Source organism: Diadema antillarum, unplaced genomic scaffold (genome assembly GCF_040938485.1).
Source record: "Diadema antillarum isolate AM-2024a unplaced genomic scaffold, OU_Dant_1.0 scf00000143, whole genome shotgun sequence".
Taxonomy (NCBI): Eukaryota; Metazoa; Echinodermata; class Echinoidea; order Diadematoida; family Diadematidae; genus Diadema; species Diadema antillarum.
Genome location: NW_027271032.1, coordinates 493,481 through 513,685, shown reverse-complemented (window position 1 = coordinate 513,685; position 20,205 = coordinate 493,481). Strand labels below are relative to the sequence as shown.

At 38.3% G+C, this 20,205-nt stretch overlaps 1 protein-coding gene across 2 annotated transcripts in view; it reads left to right on the top strand.

The window, feature by feature from the left end:
- LOC139721450 (secretagogin-like) overlaps positions 1–20,205 on the top strand; it is a 108,607-nt gene that overhangs the window by 72,976 nt on the left and 15,426 nt on the right. For both annotated transcript variants that reach the window (XM_071632765.1, XM_071632764.1), the window contains exons 2-3: positions 8,014–8,084; positions 14,359–14,445. In XM_071632765.1, coding sequence (XP_071488866.1) covers positions 8,014–8,084; positions 14,359–14,445 — 158 coding nt within the window. The remainder of the gene's footprint in view (positions 1–8,013; positions 8,085–14,358; positions 14,446–20,205) is intronic.

Sequence of the window (20,205 nt, the reverse complement as noted above, 5' to 3'; positions counted from 1 at the left end):
TCGAATCAAAGCAAGTCAAAATCAGTGAGAGGGCAAAGGTTCCTTGGTTAATTGTTTTCGCGTTAGATTAAAAAAGAATGACAGGGAGAGAATTAACCCTTTCTCTGCCAATGAGTCGAATGTGCACAAATTGTACACTGAAACCTATGGAAAGGAAATAAATGTAACACGCAGAGGGTTAATGAATTAAGAAAGAGTGTAGAAATCGAGCAGCAAAGAGTCAGAGAGGGAGATAGAGAGATAATGGAGTCACATTAAATTGTAGAGTGGAAAACATGGAAACAAAGTAACAGAAATGTGTAGGTGGAATTGTTTAAGAACTTCAGGCAAGTCTGACATGCACACTGGCGTTTTTGCATAAAATTTACTGACAAACCGCAAACTTTCATGTCGTGGAAAATGTGATCACACGCTGCATCGGCGAACAGTGATAAAGAACATGGAGAGTGGAGGGAGAAAGACGAAAGCCGGAAAGATGTAAAGATAAGAGAGACTTGAAATTCAAACCGTATATTCTGTAATGGAGAAAGGAAGAATGAAAGAAAGAAGGAAGGAAAGGGAGTATGAAAGAAAGAAGGAAAGAAAGAAAGGACGACAGGGAAAGGGTAGGAATGAGCATCTTCCACTAATGACGTCGAGTCACATTACTTTCCGCCTTACATGGGATTGATGCATGCTCGTAAGGCATTGATCACCACAGCATTAGAAACTCCAAAGAGAACGGGTGGCGCCTTCGATTCCACACACGTATATCGCGCCATTATCTCGTCTGGCGGCCTGATCCTTTACCGGTCCTTTCGCGCCGCCGGAGGGAACGCGATCTTTTATTTCCTCATCCGACTATCTCCCATTAGCAATAGTATCGGCATTATACTGCATTACAAGCACCGCATTCGCCTGTTACACCATTCGCGAAAAACACCTACATCTTGTTTTTAAGGTCACGATGATACCATTAGAGAAGGGAAAGAAAAAAAAAAACGATTGCAAAATACCCAGATCGACGGGAATGAAACCAACCTTTTGTGGAAAAAAAAGAAAGAATCATGAGACAACAAAGAAACGAAAGAAAGTGTAGACGTTCGGCAGTAAGGCTAGAGAAGCGGTAAAGATTCTCTCTATCTCTCTCTCCACGTTACTATATTCCGATCTTGAAAATAACTCCAAACCGTATTGTTAATGCAAGGAGGTAGCATACATTGCATATCTCCGTGGTTAATGTAATCTGGAATGGATCCTATACAGTCGAAGCGTTCCGGTATAAGGACAATTCACATTATCTTTGCCTTTACCCACTCGTCATTCCTCTATACTTCCACCAGAACTACCGCTGACTCATATAAGCTGAATGTTTATCTATCCGTCTTTGAATATTACATGTGTTTTTTTTCTCCTGTTCACCATACGGAGAAGTTGATGGAAGCTCGTCCATGAAATAAGATATTTTATCAGATGAATTGTACGCAGACGATATTACAGACGGTCGTGGGATGGGGGGGGGGTGATGTGGTGGAGAAACCCTCTTTCATTTCCTGCGTGACGTCAGTATTGTAATAATGGAAGAACAATATTGACATCTATAAACAGGAATGCAAAGACACTCTCCTTGATATCTTGTGAATCGTGAAACCACCTAATCATCCGTGAGGGCGCAATTCCCCTGGTCGACTCCAATTTCAGAAGACCTTGTCGACAGGGCATTCGAGACTGCGGCCAATCCACTTAAATGTGAAAGAAACACATTCGCATACACAGAATCGTCGCTCACACTTGTGCAACTATATCACAAAAACATCTTTAAAGCATCATAATCACTGGATCATTGAATTGAAGATTCATCATTTGATGAGTCTCCAACTCTGCTTGTTCAAAGTTGTCAGTCATTAATTTGCGCTATATACTGCCCGGCAGTCAGCGAGCGGTTTTTCCAAGATGCGCGTAAGTATCTTGCGCGCGTATCTTTATTTTTCGCATTGTGAAATTACAGTTTTTGTAATTTCTTTGACCGTAACAAGGCAACTTCATGTAGTTGCCTTAATTCAGCTTAGATGTCTTATATTAAGTGGGATCCGGTTTATAAAACAGATAATGTTTCTTTGTGGGTCACGGTTTACACTTTCACTAATTGCCCTTAGCCATTTCTTAACAGTGCCATGCCCCTCGACTTCGTCTCGGGGCATAGCACTGTCGAGAAATCACCTCTGGGCAAATGGTTTTAACCGTGCCCTTTGATTCGTATGATGTATCATGAAATAATGTGCCCCCTTGTTGACAGGTACTTGTTAAAACTATGCAAAAATGATCTCCTTTTGAATGTCCTCACGTTCGATAAAACAATGTGTAATGACCTTTGTCTACAGGACTCCCTCGTGTAATGCTGCCGGAGTTGTTGTGGCACAGTGGATTAAAGACCACGCACTATCAATCATGACGCCACTGCGTGGTTCAAGTCCCCTATCACTGCAGCGGTTGCGCCCTGACGGGACGAGCTATTTCATCCTCATTAATGGTTGCCTGTTTACAAGCATTCATAACTTGTCTTCCAGGCGACACGCAGATTTTAGATTCATTCAGCATCCATTTCTGTTCATATCAGTTTCAGGTTGTCAGTCAGTCCGCAGCGCGAGCGAAAACGCACGTATTTATTCAAGTCGTATGCACGGCTGAGCGGTGCTTGCATACGTAATGAGCAGATACATGGTCATGAATAAATCCGTGTAGAACGAGTATTTCTCGTCAGTTTTCGACACTTTTAGTATCAACTGAAAGAGAAAACATAAGCAAATATGCTCATGATCAAAATAAACAGAAAAGAGGAATATAGAATATCAAAATCCCTCTCGACGTTCGGTATTGTATTCAAAAATATTCCTTCACGTTTGACGCCAAAAAAATAACCTGAAATCTTTCATGCCCCTCTCAAATATGGTGAAGACTATGTCCGCTAAAGTATATAGTATCACAATAAAGGCATGTTTTCCCATCTTCATTTCAATACGGGTCAGGAACTAGCAAAATTCAGAGACATGTCTAGCGTCGAGTTTAAAAAGATTATCCTCGCATTCGCACCGGAATTCCGGGTCTGTGATTGGTCGAAATCTGTCGCAAGACGCGGCGTGTCGCATTGCGTAGTATCCACTGGCTGCTGACTCAATGCTGTGAGTTTTAAATGTTAGGTTCCAGATTGTGATCGAATTTTCACTCCCTATACAAAACTTGAACTTTACACAGGAACCAATGATGTGTATGTGAGTGTGCACTTACAATGACCCTGAACAATGGACCTGGCTGCCACCTGTCCCGAGCTCTGCTGCAAGGCACATGAATGCTTAATCAATTATTCATGTGGATTGCCCCGAGCACTGCTAGTCTGAATTCTTGACACAGGGTGAAATGCATGCACATGAAAGAAGTAAGCACATGTTTCCATGTGCTTGCACACACCACATTTCAGAATGAACAGAGACTAGCTGCGATAGTGGAATTCCTCATGAAACATTCCAATCCTGGCCATTGTCCACGACCATTGTCTGGGTATCAACAACACATTCCACACGTGTTCATTCACTACCCCACTTCCAGTAAGAAAACGTAATTTGCCTTGTTTTCAACAGGAAAATTCACAACCTTAGAAATGGTGCCCCTCTTCGTTTTTTAATTGATCATACTCGCTCAAGTTTCACGATTGTGAAATCGAAGAAATTACGGAGATCTATTTTCAATACCAGTCAGGAACTAGCAAAACATCAAACTATGATCTAAAAGCTTCTTGAACATTGGCAAAATAATCGTTTACTTTAATGCTAAAATGGACTACTATATTGACATCAAAAATAGGGAAATTAGGTATCAAATTAATGTGCATAATCAGCTCTATAACTTACCTAACCATCCTGGATCAAACAATGCACTGCGAAAGCTATGAAAGCCGTTGTTGCGACCTCTGCAAAAACTCTCGCAAAGTATCGCGAAATCTCGTCAGTCTCAAGGGCACAAACTGCGTAAACGTGATTCTGAATAAAATTGTCGTTCGTGCCTCATTATCGCACACGCTGCGGACTGACTGTTGTTTTTTTTTCTTCACTTGTCTTGTAAAGATGATATACGACAAAATCAACAATTTTCACATCAGAATATAAATAAGAGTACTCATAATAAACAGTTATTACGTGTATATACGTACGTTATAATAATCACGGCATAAAGGTATACATCATTATGGTATACATTTTTTTATGGGCTACGTTCTCGCACATGTAGTCCAGCGGATATAGAAAAAATCATGCATTTTATGGTAAAAGCACCATACTTGGTACACATGTACATGATGCCAATACAAGTCATTTCTGATATGGAAGCCACTCTGATTCTTCCTTTGGCGGCCGTGGCGGCCATTTTTCAAAATGGCCGCCATGTGATATAGCAATGCTGTGTATTTTGGAAACTATAAGTCCGATTGTCGTGATTCTTGTACCAAACTATAAGTTTTGAGGGTCAAGGATTCCAATAAAATAATTTTTGAGAGGATAAAACCATGGCAACCTACTTATTGGCGGCCATTTTGAAAAAAATATGGCCACCATGCTGGATATAACATATCCTTAAAACGTATGGACAAAGGGTCATGACTCTGGTACCAACTTATATGTTTTGGGGGTCAAGGATTCTGATAAATTCAACTGTAAGTGAATATGAATCGTTTCATCCTACGTTTTGGCGGCCATTTTAATAAATATGGCTGTCATACAACAGATCATGAATATTGCATATCTTCGAACTCAAAAGATATATAATCATGATTCAAGTGTAAAAGTATAGTTTTGGGGTGAAGGTTTTCAATATAATGATGTTTTAGCAAAGTGAATAGGTTCATCACATCCTTTGTTTTGACGGCCATTTAATAAATAGCGTACGAGTGTTATGAAAGCGGGATGCCCATTGTGGATTGATTCTGGTGTAAACGTTTGTTTTAGGGGTCAACAATTACTTGTTCACTCATTTTAAGTATTCTAATGTGGAACATCTGGGCATATTTAACTTTGTAAGCATTTTGGAAAATATGCTCAACTTCCTTTATAGGATTTCTGTGTGTACAGTGTATGTGAAAAACATGATCTTCACAATTTCATGTCTGAAGTACATTTTAATCAAGATTATACATTTTCTAGAAATATAGACTCTCGCTTTCTCTGGTCCCTGGACTATGGAATGAAAATCATAGTTTCCAACCAATATGGTATATCTGTTTTCTTTGGAAACATGACACTAAGTGTAAGAAAACTTCTAAAACTTCTTGGGTCACTTACATCAAATGTAAACACACTACATGTATGTCTATAAAATCCATGATTGACCAGGCTGTTCTGATACTTATAACTACACTGAATCTCATACATCAAACGATAAAGTAAATAGTGGCAGTGGGCAGGTCCTTCTGGTCCTGTACGGGTAGAGAGACGTCCCCGCCCTCCACGAGTCTCCCGCTGCCTTGCGGGCAGTTTTTTGGTTAATCAAAGGCTAGGGAGTAAACCTTATCCAAATCCGGAGCGGAACTCCTAAGGCGGTTAGGTGTTGTAGTTCATCATCTCTCCGGCAAATATAATAGGTATTATACAATACATCTTTATAGGTTTACATCTAATTGTCATTTGCAGCTCCACATGAGTCTACTAGCAAAATATAAACTACACTTTACAAGAAAAATTATGCTAATTTATGAATTTAAGGAAAACCTCAAAGAAATACAAATTTTTAGGTTCATAATTATTGGAAGATAAAACTGCAGAATAAAATATTCAGTAAATCGATCTTACTTACCGGCACCAGTAGAAATACTGAAGAAGTTCTCTAAAGCGCACCTGCATCTATATATGCATTCACGTTCATCACCGCTCATCAATGGATGATCAGGAACAATAATTGTTTTGGATTGTCAGAGCTAATTCGATTCCTTCATATGATTTCTTATAATGTTGTGTAACTGTTTTGACAAGGGTCATACTATGAAATAATGTTCAAGAACAGAAAAAAAACCTTTAGAAATCAGTAGGTCTTATAAGACTGCAATTATCATGTCTTTGTGGCTGGAAACTATGACAGTACACTAATTGTACTCTCCTGTCTATGCATCCAAAATTGGGGGGAAAGTCTTCTTTTCCATTCTCACCATTTTATTCTACCTTTGATATTCAACATAATTATCTTTAGTATTCTAGGTATGCAACAATTGTACTTATGTGATGTTCAATACCTACTTGAATAGTGAATGTGATAGAGGTATGGTCAATCAACAACAATCAATGAACAATAAAGAACTAAACGCCGCAACAACATAGGAGGTTCATTTACCAATAATAGGTGAACGATTCTTGTCAATGGGACAATACATATGGCAAGTGAGGGTGTATATATAATATATACACTACAGGTTGGCCCCTCAGAAAATGGAAACGAATATTTTTTCAAAACCAAAACGAAATTGTCCAATTTGGTTGAGTACTTTTCTTTCTAGACATGTTTTTGTTAATCATTAATTTCTTACTTTATTTTATCAAAGCTCAGCAACGGAGACTACTCAACAATTGAAGGTCTATTTTCGACAATAATCCTATTCAAACATTCCACATTGTGATGTGCGGCCTCGATTCTTTGTTAGTCTCTCAAGGCAGTGGCTTTTGTTCGATGCTGAAATTTGTTGAATTGAGCTAAGAAATTTACGCTCGACCCGTCTTTACAAAAACATCTGTAGAATGAAAACTACTCAACCAAATCGAGGGATTTTGGTGTCATTCTTCTTCTAGATAAATTCTCTACAACTCTATGTCATTTATTTTGGCATCAGAGTAATGCAAATGTGCAGATATTTGCGAAAACTCGCGTTTCCGTTAATTCTAGGCCACACTGTATATAATGTGTGTGTGTGTGTGTGTGTGTGTGTGTGTGTGTGCATACTCTATGTAGTGCAGCAGTCATATTTATCAAAATGGACATGAAAACGAAATGTGTTAGTTCTATTCATCAACAAATGCTTGTTTAAAATCATTGACCCCAATTAGTTTCAAAGACGTACAGTAAAGTATATATTGCGGTGGCCATGTTTTAAAATGGCAGCCAAAACATAGGATGCGATGGTTGTATACACGAAAAGATGTATCCATTTAAATAAATGAATCTCAAAAACATATTTTTGTTCCAGAATCATGAAGATGCATCCATTGGTTTTAAAGATATATGAATAGAATGTAGAGCGGCAGCCACGTTTAACTGGAGGGAGGCCATATTTATTAAATGGCCGCCAAAACAAAGGATGTGATGAACCTATTCACTTTGCTAAAACATCATTATATTGAAAACCTTCACCCAAAAACTATACTTTTACACTTGAATCGGGATTATATATCTTTTGAGTTCGAAGATATACAATATTCATTATCTGTTGTATGGCAGCCATATTTATTAAAATGGCCGCCAAAACGTAGGATGAAACGATTCATATTCACTTACAGTTGAATTTATCAGAATCCTTGACCCCCAAAACATATAAGTTGGTACCAGAGTCATGACCCTTTGTCCATACGTTTTAAGGATATGTTATATCTAGCATGGTGGCCATATTTTTTCAAAATGGCCGCCAATAAGTAGGTTGCCATGGTTTTATCCTTTCAAAAATTATTCTATTGGAATCCTTGACCCTCAAAACCTATACTTTGGTACAAGAATCACGACAATCGGACTTATAGTTTCCAAAATACACAGCATTGCTATATCACATGGCGGCCATTTTGAAAAATGGCTGCCACGGCCGCCACAGGCAGAATCAGAGTGGCTTCCATATCAGAAATGACTTGTATTGGCATCATGTACATGTGTACCAAGTATGGTGCTTTTACCATAATGTGCATGATTCACCCTATATGTGGTCTATATCCGCTAGACTAATGGCTGTTTATTACATAACTGATATTTGTTCCGTCTTTTTCTTTTTCTTCTTCCCGACTCCTTGAAATTATACAGACAGTGGCTTCATCGACAAGGAAGGTCTGGATAAGTTCTTCCGGGACTATCTCGGGACCATGACGAGAGATGTAAGTCTGATCACCGACACTTGCTTCCTTGACAATATTATTGTTATCATTTTGCCAGCCATCTGTCATCATTTTCTTTTCAAAAGTCACGTCAACTTGAATGATATTGACACGTTTGAGCACATGCAATCTTCCATCATTTGGGATATTGGTAAAACAGGTGTACGTATCTTTAATGTAAAATATCTAAAAATATCGAATGTAGCTTTATTCAAATCGTTGCCGTGACTTAACAAGCACAAATTAGCTTTGCAAACACCAACCAGTTTTTCTCTTCTACAATTTCAGAATATGAAGCTGCTTGGTTTCCATGAACAAACAGAAAATGAGAGAATTGTAAAAGTTGAAAGAACTCGATGATTTGTTTGCCAGCTCCCTCATACGGCACACTGTGTAAAAATATAAAAGGTGAGAGAAATTCAAGCAAATTTAAACTAAACTTTGTCCGACAGTGATGGCAACAATGCGTATTTCATTAAGTTAGGAGCGCCAGCATCTATCGATATTTATCAGTGCTTAGCACGACCGAATGAAGAGAATAAAATGCGATAATCAAGAAACTAGTCGCGTCTTCATTGATCCCCACAATCATGTCCGACCCAGATTAATCAGGATGAATATGGGGTGACACTCTGTTAAAAAGAGTACACTCGGGAATTCTTTTTGGAGCAGGTTTATATCTCATTTTGATAGAAATGCGGTTGAAACTAAAATGTGCTTAATCTTACTGACTATTTCAAAAGTAGATATCCATTGTTCGGTACAAATATCATGTTTAGGATAGCCCATAATTTTAACCAAGTTGTAGTAACCTCGGCATGATTTGGCTGGATCTTGCTTCCTTTCTTTTGCCAGTTAATTGATAATCTTCGTTAAATATAATCTGTCTCGTAAACAAGTGTGATTACTTATGCTAACGATGCTGTCACCGATAGCAATTACTATAATGAGTCCTTATCAGATACTAGTCTAATGTATGGTGTAATCAAGTAACAATGTACTATTTTGACCGAGTCTGCTATTGCTCCGATAAAACGACGAGTATAGGAGTTGTAGTGTACCTGAAATATTTACATTAGCAATGTCCATAAGTAAGCTAACAATGATCCAACTTAACATGTGATTTTGGAATGGATTCAAAGTTGTATGGGCAAACCGAAATAGGAGGAAAATGTGTAAAATGTAATCAACAGATAAGGATCACATGTTACGTTTGTTAAAGTGTCACAATCTATGCCAGCGAATGACTTGATTACAGCATACACACACGTTATAAACATCAAACTAATATGCTGATGTTTGGTATTCTATACCAAAGAATAGTTTAATTACAGCATACACAGAGAAGCGTCAGACTAATAGAGGGGTATGTAGTATCTGTGTAGAATGGTGAATAGAATAACGCAAAGGCCGAGAGTTCCGCCTATAGAAAGGATGTACAGAAAAAAAAAGGCATTGCGAGTCACTTTTGGTGGAGAGCTCTCTGTCCACAACGAGCCACCTGTTCAGTGCAAACTGACGTCTTTGGTAGAAGGAGGCAGTCACTGTTATACATCTACACTCTTCCCCCTCTCGATTCTTCCTCTGCACATTCCCCCTCCCTGTCTTGGTTTATCTCCACCCCCCTCTCTCTCTCTTCAGTTTCCCCCTCTCTCTTCCTCCTATTCTTTCCCTCTCAACTCAATCAATTATGTTTTGCATGGTTAGCATGTTAAAGCCATTATGTATGCTCTTATGAATCGGTCGCCTTTGAGTGTAATCATGACTTGTGCTCTACTGGTGCAATTAAAATTCTGTTTAATGTGATGTGCAATCTACCGATACATCATTCTATTTGATAGTACCATGTGAAATATTTATCTCAGTACAAACACCCAAGCAATGTTGCCATTATTGCTTCATCAGACATTTACGTATTTTCATTTCGATAGGCTCAAGTCCCCCCCCCCCCCCACTCTCTCTCTCTCTCACCCACACATGCAAACGCACATGGATAAATCCAAGTTTTTTTTCCTTGTCGTTGTTGTCTTTTTATTGTCTAGCTCTCGCAACTTTAATAAAGTTTATTGTTTTAAATGAGGCTACATGAAAATCAATGCACTACACTTTATTCCATCACCTCAAGTGCTTGAAGTAGTAGACATGTATTTCAAGTGTTGGGCAACTAAGAATAATCGCAAATATTTCAATTATCAATCATAATGTTTATTTGTTGTTATGAACATAGCTATTGTCATTTTATATTTTATGCAAGATATGCATTGCTAGTTATATTGGAGAGTATTCTTCCGATTGCATGCTTGACGATAAGAAATTTGTGTATTTCATACACGAACGTTTTGTATTCATTTAGAATCTAATATGTCCAAAGCATCATTGCTGTCTTTTATTTCAATTGATGTTCCAGTATTCATTATATGGCAAACGTCCTTCCTAAAACGAATTGTGCCAACATCGATTAATATTTATATATCTATTACAAAGGTTTACAATTATGAGTTATGTACACTTTGCCCTTCGGGCTGCCATTCATAATGTTGAATAGAACCATTTCTATTATTGAATTGCACTGAAGTTCATATTTCAACAGCGACGCCCAGCGACTTGAGAGCAAGTTCTCTCAAATTACTCTTTTCAGTAGAGTCTTTGTTGATCCACCTGTAACTGTTGTCAACATCATCAATAGACTGTTAGACGCAATGAACTCTGGTACCTAGGGAGCAAGAGAGAGAGAGCTTCGATTCTATACTCAAGAAAATGAAGTACACCACGATAGAATCAGGAGTAATGCGATTCAAGAGTCGATCATAAATTTGAGAAACTTCCGTTTCTTTTAATCTATTCAGTCACTCACTGCGTTTTGCCCCGTTTACATTTGAAGGACATGCTCTTGTTCGTGAGCTCAAGTAACGCGGCGACGTTTTCCATGTGACAAGACATAAATTGAGGTAACTTAAGGGGAGAAGTTAAAGGCTAAATTCAAGCTGGGGCAGTTGGATGGTCTGCCGAACTGCGAAACCGCGTCTTTTCCTTGATGAAGCACTACCGCATTGGATAGACCCTTCAGAAAATGTAATTAACAGCGACTAATTCAGTCACACCATCAGTGTCGATCGGCAGATGAAAGGGATTACTTTTTCTCTTCTCTTAAGCATTTGATAAGCTATGTCAGGGGAGACGAAAATGGGGAAGGGAATCCATTTCTCAACTAAAAAACATTCGGAGAACGCAGACCCCCGCCAAGCAGGTCATTTTCACCCATATTGTAATTTTCACCCTTAAAAAAAATTTTTAAAAAAATAGCCCTGGATCTAAACGGATCACTACCAAAATTTACTTATCTGTTCCTCGTATCATTATCAACTTTTGGTGCATTATTTTGCTAACAGGCAAACACACAATAAAACAAACAGACATGAGCCGATAAAAACACAACCTCCTTGACGGAGGTAACTATGTGAATTAAAGCAGTTCCATCTGAGAAACAATGTATCTGCGGTAAAACTATAAACGTTGCATTATTGGAAAACTATATTGCACTATCGCATCTCAAGATATTGAAAAAGAATAATGTTTTCCCTATTATGAGACATTTCACTTCTCTATGTCTCTTAGTTCTTGTCTGTTTGTTGTTGATGGTTTTTTTTTTTCAAGAAGGGAAGCAAAGACGGAACTTCATCAATAAGTAATGTGAAAATTGAACATAATTGATAAAAATCATGTACAGATATCCGGTAATCAAATCTTAACATTGGATTTATTCAAATAGAGCTGCTTGCATCAAAGTTCGTGTGTCCCTTTCACAACCCTGACACTACCTGAAATTTTTTTTTCTTTCTTAAGCTGGGCTATTGCAGAAGGTCGTAAATAAAGTTCTTCATAATGGAGGGGAAAATGAAACTATAGATTGCGACTAAATATCTTCGGACCTCGAAAAAAAATCCCACCGTTATTTTCTGTAGAAAAGGGTGCATATTTTCGAGTGACATGGAGTTATTTCTTCATTTCTGTTTTAAAGACTCTGTGGTGCACATAACATTACCGTACGTTTTTATGCAAGATATGTGGAGACATTCTTCAACCATGCCAAATTTCGTGGCGTTGCAAAAGGGGTATATGACCTTTAATTAAGGAAGGAACATCGACGCAGGAAAGTTCAGACATTATTCATGATGATCGATAAGAACCTATCCCCCAACCTATCACACTTACAGCTGGACTACCCGGTACAATGTATGCTCTACAAAAATTACTGGCTCTCAAATAGATAAATTGATACTGCTCCTCGCTCCAAACAGTGTCTGGGACAGTAAAGAGCAATATACCTGTCGTGTCATGGCCATAGCCTTATATACTTTGCGCTGAAAACGACTGTCTGTTATAGTGTTTTATTCGTTTCTTTTGTCAAATAGAGTGAAATTTGACTGTGATTTTGAAACAGGTTGTGCGTAATATGAGGAGCAAGTCATCAGGCAAAAAGTCAGTACAATCACATAATGTCTTTCATTCGTAAATTCTTCACAACTTTCTCGATATTCTAATTGATTTAGACAGAAATCGTCCCTGAAAGGGATCAAAATATTCGTCACGTGAACAAGGCTTTCTTTGCACTGCAAGCGTTAGATAGGAAAAGGCGTTGTGTAATGAAGTACTTACTAGTAGTACTCTCATACGACTCATTGCTAGTAATTAATCTTGATTAAGTCATTTCAAATTATGACGTAACAAGGGCAATTAAACAAGGGCAAAAGTTGAGGTCATAATTAGCCAATGAATTCAATCGCATCAACCTAATCAGGGAGTATGGTAAGCCAAATGTCACAAGATTGATTACGCGTAGGTATGAGCATAATACATTTTGTTTTAGATGTAAACATGCTCTGTTAAAGGGACTGTACAGTACTGGTTGAGGTAGGGATTCTTGTTTTGAACATTCCGTAGTGAGATAATGAAAAGCCTCCTATGAAATATGAAAGAGCATGTAATTTTAAGAAGGATTCAACGTTTATTTGATGAAAATTGGTTTTCAAATGGCTGAGATATCCAAAAAAAAGTGCTAATAATAAAAGGCGACATGCCACAACTTTATTAGGATCTCTTTGTTCCACCTTGTTTTTGGATATCTCATCCATTTCTAAACCGATTTTCATCAAATAAACTTTTGATACTCCTTAGAATTGCATGCTCTTTGACATCTCATAGAGTGGTTTCTGAATACCTCGCAAAACGTTAAAAGCTAAATCTACACCTCTCCCAGAACTGTACACACCCTTTAAATGGCAAGCACTTTTTATCACTGTTTTAATTTGCACGTAATTGACAAAGGGCGTGACAAGTCATTGTTATCATAGTGGTCTAAGACATGCTTTTCTCTAGATACAATCGCAGAAAGTTCTCCATGATGTTTCCCATATATCATGAAATATTGCAGAAAGGCATATAGTAAATATTTATTCTAGTTGGTCGTAGTCTTGCTCTCTTTCCTCTGTCAATATCCATCACACCTTTTTATCAGGATCGTTTTGTTTTACTATGTTTTTGGATATCTCAGCCATTTCAAAATCGATTTTCATCAAACAAACTTTAAATTCCTCGTAGAAGTGTATGCTAAGTAACATTTCGTAAGTTGCTCCTAGCTATCTCGCAAAGTTAAAAGCTCAATCCTCATATCAACCAATACCATACCATCCCTTTAATGACATGAAGCCAAATAGATTACAGCTCCAAAAGACATGACTGATGAGATGAATAATTATGTCACCAACATTATTGCATGGAACAAATAATCACCAGATCCCATTTACAAGACAAGAGATAGGTGGTGTCGTCATAATGTGAACTAGGGTGCTATATCCACGGTAGATATGAACGTATCGGTACATCGAAACCGGAATCTTCGAGGAGTTCAGTCCCTCGAAAACTAAAAGGACAGTGGTATCGAGAGAGGAAAGCCACCCTATGAATTTAATCTCAACCCAAAAGTCCAGCAATGTTCAAAATAAAATCATTAACATTTTACTATAGTCAAGTAGTTAACAACGCCGAGTACCTTACACATTTTGCCAGAGGACTTTAAAAGGGTAATACCAAGATAATGATTTATGAGCGACATGAAAGAGACAGACAATTAGATAGATAGATAGATAGATAGATAGATAGATAGAGAGAGAGAGATGTATTTATCGGCATTATGTATTATACTTGTGTAAAAGACTGACATTATTTTGTGATAAGAGAAAATGTGAAGTTGGCTCTTCTTGATTTCCATGCACAGGTGACTGATGAAATGGTGGAAGATCTAAAGTCGTGCTACCTAGGGGCTTACGATGAGGCGAAAGACGGTCGATTTCATGTCACAGAGGTAAGTGTATATCATTACTGATTGCCATGAAACCTTCATGTGCGTTGAATGTTTTATGACAAGATCACATTCGAGAACAGACTCCACTCGCTTCAAGCGCAGTGGAACTGATCGTGTAAAAAGTATAAATGCGAAATTAATTCGGATCAGGTTAAGCTTTGCGTCGGCACAGAAGGGCATAACTGCCATTGCCACTGGCAAGCTCACTGTATATCAGAATGGTTTTTAGACAGTAGGTCTGATGGTTAACATGTACATTGATACCAATATATTCGTCATTATAGGCCATTAATTTCCTATCATAATCGCATGGTCGAGGTCACGCGTTTTGCAAAGTAATATATTATGCATTGTCACACGCAAGTTGCAAGACGCCATCAAGAACTCGTCACCTTATCTAGTAAAAAGAAAATGTCTACCACCGCGCCGGTGCAATCTCCTGAACAAGATAAACAAGTTCATGCATTATCATGTCAAAAACTCTATGGGATCAACAAGTACTTAATCATTGATGACATTTGGACTTTTTTAAAAAGGAATCTCAAGGGGAGCATTATCCTTTTTTTGGACGTGTGTGTTAAAGTCATGCAGAGAACCATTATAAAACCTGCCATGTACAAAGCAGGTGCATGTACAGTATAGATGCATTAGAAGTTGTTCATATTGAACTCGTCATCTCACTAAGTGGCTACAATTAGGGAATGACTACTATCAGTCACTAGTGAGTGTATTTCCACCTGGTTAACAGAAGTTGGTTTAAACCCATTCATCATTCTCGCACAACCACGCACAAACACACACACACACACACACACACACACATACACACACAAACACACACACACACACACACACACACTCTTTTTTGCTGTCTGCGATAGCTCCGCTAAGAGTATCAAGTCTAACTCATTACATCAGGTCACGCGCGTCCGAGTGCGTTGTGTGATCAATGTCACTATCGCACATACACACACACTAAGCTGCTGTATTCCCCTGTCAAGCGAGTAATAGGATATCAGCTTATCAGACCACATCGGACATTCATTACTCTGGGCAGAAAGATGACAAGATGGTAAATTAGAGCCGTGTTGTTTGTGACACGGCGCGAACACTCGTCACGCTCATAATACACAGCCACTGCGTTCCATTGGGAATTGCAACACTATCCCCAATTTTCATCCCCAATTTTGAACAAAGTGGTAACTGGACAAAGCGGTGTGATATTTTCTTTCACTGGAACCCATGACACGGTACAACGGGCCTTGTAAACAAATAAACAAACAAACAAACAATAGGTGGTAATTTTGAATTAAAACGGGACAAGGAGGGGAGGGGGAGAGAGAATAAAGAGATAACATCAGCAATCATCATTCTTGTTGCATTTCGGGTTGCCTCAATCGTATACCAGCCTAGTACAGAGCTCAAAGCGGACTTGATCGTGGCTGGTGCACTCAAAGGTTATGCTCAGTCTCTCCTTGGTTTCTCCTTCCTTTTACAATGTTTCTCTCACAGGCCTTGAATTGTCTTGCTCGCGAGATATTCATGTAGATGTTTAATACGGTAGCAATCCATGAAAGGTTTTCGACCATAACTTATACAGCACCCCTATCTGTAACACAATGACACCCTAATTCTTTCACCCACGTGTGGGATTTTGCAAGGGAGATGGAATACATACGTATATACCTGAATGATTTATGAGGAAAGGACAAACAATTCTGATTAGGGATTTGGACGAGTCTGCGGACTTAACAGTGTCTGATCCTTTTTTTTTTTCCTCCTGGCGTTCTTAAGATGCTACAGCACATCTCTCGTGTATTTCTATAGCTCAAGTTATTAAAGTGACAGAAAACAAATAAGGACAAGACGAACTGCTATATTTGTCTCGAAAAAAATACGCGAAAAAGAAGAAAAGAAAGTGGCGAAGGAGGGTGAAGTTGAAAGATGACGGGGAGTATTCGTAAACAAGTAAACTTATCTTATTTATGTGTGTGCATGTGTATTTGTGAAATATATACATATATATATATATATATATATATATATTCATATATATATATATATACACACATATATAACATGCGATTTTTTTTTCATGAAACTTCTATTTATATTTACCTACACCATGATTTTTTTTTATAATGGGCGGCGTTTGCCTCGTCTTAAAGGTCTGATAACATGAGCTGAGATATTCCTGATTAAGATACATGCTGTCCCATCACAGCGCTGCTAAAAAGTCCATTACCGAATAAATACAGAATAGAGAAACACCGCCATCAAGGGGGAAAAGTGTTGGCTTTACAGTGGGAAAAAAAAAATGCTGCGTGCGGGCATATTAATGTGTGTTTGGCAAAGTAGTACGCCAAAAACAGCAACAACTGAGAATAACATCATCCAATTCCCGTTCTATGAATATCCAAATGGCACACCTAGGAGTTGCTTTCAGTGGCAGATCCAGAGGGGGGGGGGGGGGGCGCACCGGGCGCCCCCCTCCCTCTTTATTTCTTGTTAAAACAAAAGAAGTAACAAGAAAAAAAATACTTAGCCCACAACAGTTCACTTTTTTATCAGTTAAAAACACTGAATATATTTGACATAAATGCATTGCATTCTTTGTTTTTTATGTTTAAGTATTTGAACAACTTACTTCCAAACATTTTTCACGATTTCTTTAAACTGAATTATACCGTTCATTCATACCCCACTCGTAATTCGCAAAATTTTCATTTAGTAAATCCCAGATTATTAATTGCACAAAAATCTATAAGACACAATGGACCAAATCTTTGGAATACACTCCCAGATTATGTTAAATCATGTAAAAGTTTATATTCATTCAAGGCTAGATTGAAAACTTCATCACTGTCAGATTACAATCTATGAATATAGCATTTGAATATATATTTTGTTTTGTTTGATCACATTTCTTTTCCTGTAAATTGGATTTAAAACTACAATAAATATACGCAATGTTTCTGTGTCTGTCATTTCATTTCATTCCCATTATCTTCAGCATCACCACTATCACTTTCATCTTCATTATCACATTTTTCTTCATCGTTACCCTGTCAACATCATCATACATCATCATCATCATCATATTTCACGTTACTCTTATTCGTATCTATGCACTAGGAATATAAAAAAACATAATGTATTTACAGTGTTTTATATTTTGTAGTATTTCTCCATTCCGCAAACAATATAATTTTTTGTGTATTATGTAGATAGGTCCCTGGGCTGCCACGAGCTCAAGCTTTTGCTTATAGTGGCAGTTCTTCTTCCGCATAATTTCTCAGATAATTATTTGGAAAATTGGTAATACGATCTATAATTTGTCAATGAAATTAACTTACACATCGATTTTCCTTCTTTGAATCATATACTTGTAATCTGCTTACTGATATTCCATGTGATATTACTGAAAATAATTTTGATTTATGTATGAAATTGTGTTGGAAGAAAAATAAATCAAACAAACAAAAGAAATGGGGGGGGGGGGGTTGCACGTGCGCCCCCCTTAATTTTGTAAAGGCGCGTCCCCTTTACGGAATTCCTTGATTCGCCCCTGACTTTGCATCTCAGCATATTTTCAGAGAGTGTCATCTCGTAAACTTGCACTTAAGCTTAGCGTCGGTCAATTATATTTCGCGAAAAGATGGTGACGCAGAGGGGACAGGGGTGGCAAATATTCGGCGCTGCATGGAATCGTCGTATAAATGGTCCCGGATTTGTTATGCCGCGGCTCCCCTGAGAATGTAGGGTGTGATGTTGCATCAGTAACGGATCGTGATTCACTCTAGATACTACTGTAACAGGCTGGACGCAATGCATTGAAAAATGTCAGGTTCTTAACCCGTTCCATACGGGAACCTGGTTGCCTCTGTACTATGTCTATGGGGATTTCAGAATTCAGTATGGAACGGGTTAACTTCACAACAGCACACGAAAAGTGGTGTTGCACTGCTCAGCGCGTAAAGAAAACGTTGCAGACTTATGTCATTATTTTGTATATACATGATGATTGTCATTATAATTTATGGTGCAATCACTTTATATCCTGTTTCTCGAGAATTTGGTATGTGGAAAAAACACAGCAACGACATTTCTTACCCATATATTGTGGATTCTCTGAGAGTAACAGCGAGCCATAGGTTTTTGTGCAGGGGAATTGTTCGAACTCAGAATTACGTAAAGCCTCGTGCCATCGCGTCGTGGCATATGCAGCTTCCAAAAGGTGTATACAAAATTGTCACGTGGGATTGAAGAAGAATACAAATACTGACATGTCTTGGGAGGTTAATCACATGTAGGAAACCAGATAATCCAGAAAAACACCAACAAAAACAAAATAAGACAAAGAAAGTGAAGTCATGGAAAAAGGATGAAACAGACAATAAAAACATTCTTGTTGTGTAGAAAGATAAATACCGGTATATAAATTTGTGCAACATGCACGAGACGCAGCCGAGTGCATGTGGCAAAACTATCCGAGAGTGCGCTTCATCTCTACTGTCCATTATTTGGTTTATGAGATGAGTGTATGATACTAGTAGTGAACTATCTTTAGTATAACGTATCGGCTGATAAAACTTCGTATTTCAATACATTTTGGCCGCTCTTCTTTCGGCCGTACAGACAACCGCCGCGTGAAAACGACTGTTTGGGTTTGTGTTGCGCACACATGAACTCGCACTATGCACAGCTATCTATAGCCTATACGCCGATGGCTAGCACTAGCGGCTACGGAGAGCAACTGGTAACCTGCGTAGGGATAACATATGGATAATGTGTTATTACGTGTATTATCGCACATTTTTCTTCTTTTTTTATGCACGTCCGTGCATGTTAGTAAGAAAGTAAAGAGCGCACACAAGACTTATTTCAGCGCTTCTGATTGGCTGCATTCTTTCAACCTTTTTTATGACTGGCAGTGACGGGCAAGTAACAATTTTGACTGTGACGGTCGTATACTATATCACACTAAGAGCTATATTACTATTCTTAAAGGCCAGGGTTAGAAGTTAATGCTTCTTTTGAGATTGAGACCTATTTCAGATACCTTTCACAGAACAAAGCAAACAACATAAAACAAAGCAGCAGGAAAACGACACCAAAGGCATTAGTTTCTTTGCTCTTGAAAATGAAACAAACAAGCACACACCATATATACATATATATATTATATATATGTTTGTGTGTGTGTGTGTGTGTGTGTGTGTGTGTGTGTGTGTGTGTAATATATAAGCTTTGTTATTCATCATCCGATATTATCGATTAACTAAGTCGACAAGACCTTCTGTAATTCTGACTTTTCCCATCAGTTGGTGTGTTGAGAGGAGGATTGAATTGGACGTTCGTTCTGAGATGAGCAGGCTGCTGCTTGCTCAGTCCGTATCAATTTACTCGTGGCCCTGTCATGCCAGGCGTTTCCGCAACAATGGCTCTCAGCGGACTAGCGTCTCTCTCCATGCATGGGCGTATAGGGCGGAGAAGACGATACCACAAGGTCAATAAAACGCTACACTTAAGGGGAATCCGCTGAAACTCGTATTTCACCTTAATTCTCGCAGCGAGGTTGGTGAAAGCTGACAAAGTTAACGCTTAACTTAGCTCGACCAGACAGTTACTGTATACCCCCTCAAAAAGCAACAACTACAACAAAAACTTAACCTAGATGTTTATTCATCGTCTTAGGTGACTTCCAAGTAATGTTTCGTCTGGTAAAATTTACTTCAAGTTGTTTCCAAATACACTGTT